The 5,064-nt window shown below is 43.6% G+C and overlaps 1 protein-coding gene across 1 annotated transcript in view; it reads right to left on the minus strand.

Annotated features, from left to right (window-relative positions):
• Ccdc191 (coiled-coil domain containing 191) overlaps window positions 1-4,858 on the minus strand; it is a 70,230-nt gene extending 65,372 nt beyond the window's left edge. The window contains exons 1-2 of the mRNA XM_052158702.1: window positions 4,688-4,858; window positions 2,677-2,715 (exon numbers count right to left, since the gene is read on the minus strand). Coding sequence (XP_052014662.1) covers window positions 2,677-2,715; window positions 4,688-4,777 — 129 coding nt within the window. The 5' untranslated portion in view covers window positions 4,778-4,858. The remainder of the gene's footprint in view (window positions 1-2,676; window positions 2,716-4,687) is intronic.
• Between the last annotated feature and the right edge of the window lie 206 nt (window positions 4,859-5,064).

Here is a 5,064-nt window from a genome sequence, read left to right on the forward strand (position 1 = left end):
AACCAGCTCTCCGTGTTAGCCAGCCCATCTCCATGCCTCATTGCTCTTGTTCCCACAACACTGAAGGGACCCAATCAGGGCTTTTAGTCACTGCAAGCCATTCTCCTCCACTGTACAGAGCCATATTGGGGCAGTCATGCACAAGGTTTGAGTTTGACATTGGTCAAGGACAATCCCTGGCTTCAAGCAGGAATCTGCCATTAGGACATAATAGGGAAGTAGGTTAAAGCGGGAATTTTTATCCTAGGGTGGAGAAGTTCAGTGAAGGTTAAGTTCATTGTTCCTCCAGGTCTAGGAATTCCTGAATTAAGCAGGTGACCCACCCAACTGCCGGAGCAGTCAAGACAAGGACCTCCAAGAGAAGCTAGACAACTTCCACCGGAACTCAGCCTGGAGTCTGGGGGGGGAAGGGTTTGCCCAAACTGTTAAAAGGTCTGGCGCCATTAAAGTTTCCGGCCTTGATCAGTGAAACGTTGTCTTGGCCCTTCTTCTTCTCGCCCCTTCCTCATCCATCCCTCAGCTTCTGTTCCAGCAACCCAGTTCATAATAGCTGCAGGCAGCTAAGGAATATAACACTCCACATCCATAAGATCTTAAAAGAGGACCTTCCCTTCCTTCCTACTCACACGGAGGTCTGCCAGTGTCTTACTTCCAAATCCCCATCCCTTCACTTTTGTAGTGACAATCCCCAATCTGGGATTGGTTTAATCTACCTTTTTTTTTTTTAAACCTTAAAACTTATGGTTACTTCAGTTAAATCCACAACACAACTGGCAATCTTCTTTTTGTGTTCGAAAGAGAGGACTTTTTCTATGTTCACCATCCTTCCAATAAACAAATTCAGAGCTGCTTTTTAAAGGATGGGCCACTCAAGTGGATCTGGAAGTATTAGAAGGAAACATTCACAACTGAAGGGTATACCCAGAGTTGTGATATATTTTGGAGTAAAATCTGGGGTTGGGGTTGGGGTGGGGGACAGAGAATGCAGAGGTAATAGGAGACGCAAGAAAGAACAGTCCAAAGAACAAAGATAATGGAGGAGAGGGCGCCCAGAATATAGATGCTGACACTATCAAATTAAAGTGGAGAAGCTTGAAGACTAGCAAGAGATGATGAGTTTGGTCAAAATGTCATTTCTAGTAACTGTTTCTGTGGAATGGAAACTGAAATGAATAGAATTTTTATGTGTATGGTACTGCTGATTATGTAAGAAGCAGAAACTAAGCAAAATAATTGTGGACAAGCGAGAACAATGAAAGTAGAAAAGCCAAGAGCAGATATTAGAGAAGAAAATAAAATCATTCTACAATCAGGACTGACTTCGGGGTCAAATGAGAACGTATTGATTTTTTAAGATGGGAGATTTGTGAGCAGGATGGAGACCAAGCCTGTGTGCAGGATTTAGAGGAATGATAAAACTCTGAGTCCAGCTGGCTGACAGCTTCATGAAGGAGGACAGACATAGAAGTGAGACAAGATGAATTTTATCCTCGAGTTTTCATTAAATCTCTCCCTCTAAAAGAGGTGGTGAGCAGGTGTGTGACTAAGGCCTGCAGGACCTCAGTACTGGGACTCTGGACACTGACATGCCAGCCAGGGTTGCTGGAGGCGAAGTGGTCTTCCAGGGCCGGCACTGACGAAGTGATCTGTCTTAGTTGCCTTGTGGACGGGGCTTCTGCAGTGGTCAGGGCGTCGTCCCCAGCCCCGACGAAGTGACTGCCTCCCACCACGTACTTCTCTTCAGACTTCAACTACCGTAGTAGCGTTAAGTCAGTTATTTATGCCCCTCTGGGCTGTAACCTCTGGCCTGCGCCTCATTTCAGCTCTGCTACTCAACATCCCGTGCTTGTATTTAGTAGGCACTTAGCAAATAACACCCAATGAGTAAATAGCTAAAAAAAAAAAAAAAAAAAAAAAATTACAGCTAGGCTGGGCTCTGTCTGGCTAGGTGTCCAAAATCCTGCCAGACAGACCATTCTCTCAGGAAAATACAACATGATTTTGAACTATGTACCATACAAATAAACTGACTGCAATGAATTGCTGATGCTCAGAGGTATGTGTTTTCAAGGGACTTTCAATGTAATGGTACCTGAATTAAAAAAATACACATCTCAGGACTGGAAGCTATCATAGGTCAGGAAGTCATTATAACAGCAGTCTCTGTGCGAGTTACCTAACCCAACTCCCTCTCAGTGGGCGCTCAAGCTTACTCTTCATCAGTGCACCTTTAAGGGAAACGTTAGCATTTACTCCCATGCTCCCAGTGATGGAAAACGTGCCTCTTTCTTTGACTCCAGTTTTGAATTGCTCTTGACATTAAAGAACTCTGGTGCTACCCGTATAGCTTTTGCCAATGGGTCCCCTTGTTAAAGGAACTACAAAACAGTCTTCCTTGTGTCTGAAGAAGGCTACAACATTATCTCCTAGGGCCTCTCTTTTCTTACTCCATTGGCTTGTGTGATGCCCATGCAAGAGGAAAGTCTCAACTTGTTTTCTCGTTTATATTTAAGCCACCTCACAAAAAGCAACAGAGTAATGACAGATGTTAGAAAGTCTAAAATTGAGGCGACAAACAAAATCACATGGGAATAACAAGTCATCTGTATGCACATTGGAGATCTGTCATTATGCCTGACCCTTATGCATTTTATTTCTGATATTGAAATGCCTTACCTTAATCCAGTGCCCCACATTATCAGGCTCAAATGAAGACTGTAGAAAATAGATACAAAATATTAATGCACAGCAATAGCTTCATCAACATTACCGTTTTTTAAAGCTGTCTTCTCACTAAAGCATATGGAAATGTAGCCTGCATCCTTTCCTCCAAACTTTTCATTGGCAAGTTCAGCACTGACTAGCAGTGAAAGCACAGTAATGCACAGCAGAAGAAACAGGAAGCCTTGAGATTGTAATGCAACAGCTCTGTAGTCTAGGCATCAGTATTTTATTTTTTAGTTCTCCAGGGTTGTGTCAAAGTATAGAAGTATATATCTATATATGTGCATAGAAATATTACTCCTCGTGAAACCCATACTAACACTGTTTAGTTCACCTCTCTCTGTCATTTTCTGCTTAACAACTATTATGGTCCTTTCTTTCCTGTTTGCAGAAGTAGTCAGATGGCTTCCAGTCCTTCCTGGAAGGTGTTGTCTGGTAAAACAAGGGTGGGGAGGTGGAACCAAATTACTCAACTTCTACTGTTGTAGCAAACATAAAATGAATAAAACAAATTAATCTCTACCCAGATCAGTCAGCTATTAATCTGAAATGAGAAATCAAGGCCATGTGGGAGCCTCCTCTCTGTCCTGTACAACCAGAAGCTTATAGAACTCTATCACTGAGCAAACAGGGGTATTTTTTTTTCTAAACAATGGGACAACAAACCAATTAACTGGCATAAGAAAGTTGCTGAAAAGGGTATAATATTCTCCTTCACTTACCTAACAGTTCACCTTCATCTCACCTTACACACAATTAATGCAGCTGTTCTGTTTGAATAACTTTGTCACTGCAACAAAGAAAGAGCTGATCCTATTCAAATACAGTTGAATTTCAAGGCACTCATGTTTTACTTTCTTTATCCTCTAGACAGTAATAATGAGCACTATTGGAAAAAAAAATCCCTCTTGTCCCATTTTTTTTTTTTTTTGCCTTTCATCATCAAATCTATATTCATATGCTATTTTGGGCCCCATCTATTATGCAACGGAGAAGCCAACCTCAGTTTCCACTCTCTAATGCCCTGGCCTGTGCCCTCCAGTATCTGGAGCATGGTTTTCACTAAGCAGAGTGTGCACCGTGCACACAGTTGCTATATTTAGGATAACCCACAAGAATGATTACCTGGGGCCCCCACAAAAGCCATACGTCTAGAGGATTTTTTTTTTTTTTCTTTTTACAGGAAAGTGTAATGGAGGAGTGAGAGCACCTGGTGAAACTGCTCTGCAGCTGAAAGTTGAACCCCCTCCATTTCAATACTCTCATTTACATTTAGAGCATTTATTTTTGTGACTGTTAAAGAGGTATTCTGGAAGGCACACTTGGTGGGGCTGTGACTTTGCATGACTATGACTTTTGTATGTTCCAAGTTTTAAATGGTGTCTTTTTTTTTTTTTTTTTGTATTTGTCAAGCCTTCTCCTCATGCCTTTAGGAGCTAATACACAGAAGAAAGAGATACAGGGAGGCTCTATGTTTGAATGTTGATGGAATTTAGGGATAATCACATGGATAAAGTATTGAAATATAGCCACCTGGGTTCATTTTAGATACCTGGTGTAAAATTGGAAGGGGGATATAAGGGATAACATCAGAGAATTTCGTGTAGTGAGTCCTTTTCCTTTCAAAGAGAGGGACATGTGCGGAAAGTTTCCTAAAATTGATGGCAGAGGTAAGGATTAGGGGCAAATTCCCCTCACCCTGATGGGCACTAGTAGACCTTTCTATAGATGGAAATAATCCTTACAGGATGTAGCCCACCATAGTAGTGAGTACACAGACCCCACGGCTCCTTTAAACCATGCTTCTTAGGGCTGTGTTGGCACTAGAGTAGCCAAGGCCAGGTAAGGATGCCCCCCCGGGGGAAGAGTGAGGAAACGCAGGGCCGGAAGCAGATGGCTTCAGGACAGTGTGGTGCCTAGGGCCGGCCCATGTTCCTCAAAGCTCCTCAAAGCTTGGGATCACCTTGAGATTCAGCTTCCTTGATAACCGTTTCCAGCGACTCAGCTCCATCTTCTTCTTTGAGGCGGACCCTCCCTGTGGCGCCAGCAGCATTTTTGCAGGCTGAGGCCTAGACTTTGGCCACAGCACAGACAGCCGCTCCTCCTCCCAGACTGTTTTCAGGTGGTGCTGGGAGTTGTAGTTCTGCCACCTACCAGCTAGAAGGGGGTCAGACGTTCCGGAACTACTCCTCCCAGGAAGTGTTGCGCGGACAGCTAGCGTTTGCGCTGTTACCATGGCATCGGTGGAGCTCACTAGGCTTCTTTAGTAGGGCCTTTGCCTATATCAGGCGCTTGGTGATGACGCAGGACTTTCTGATTGGCTCTGCGGCGGAGGCGGTG

This window comes from Apodemus sylvaticus, chromosome 15 (assembly GCF_947179515.1).
Source record: "Apodemus sylvaticus chromosome 15, mApoSyl1.1, whole genome shotgun sequence".
In the NCBI taxonomy this organism is placed as follows: domain Eukaryota; kingdom Metazoa; phylum Chordata; class Mammalia; order Rodentia; family Muridae; genus Apodemus; species Apodemus sylvaticus.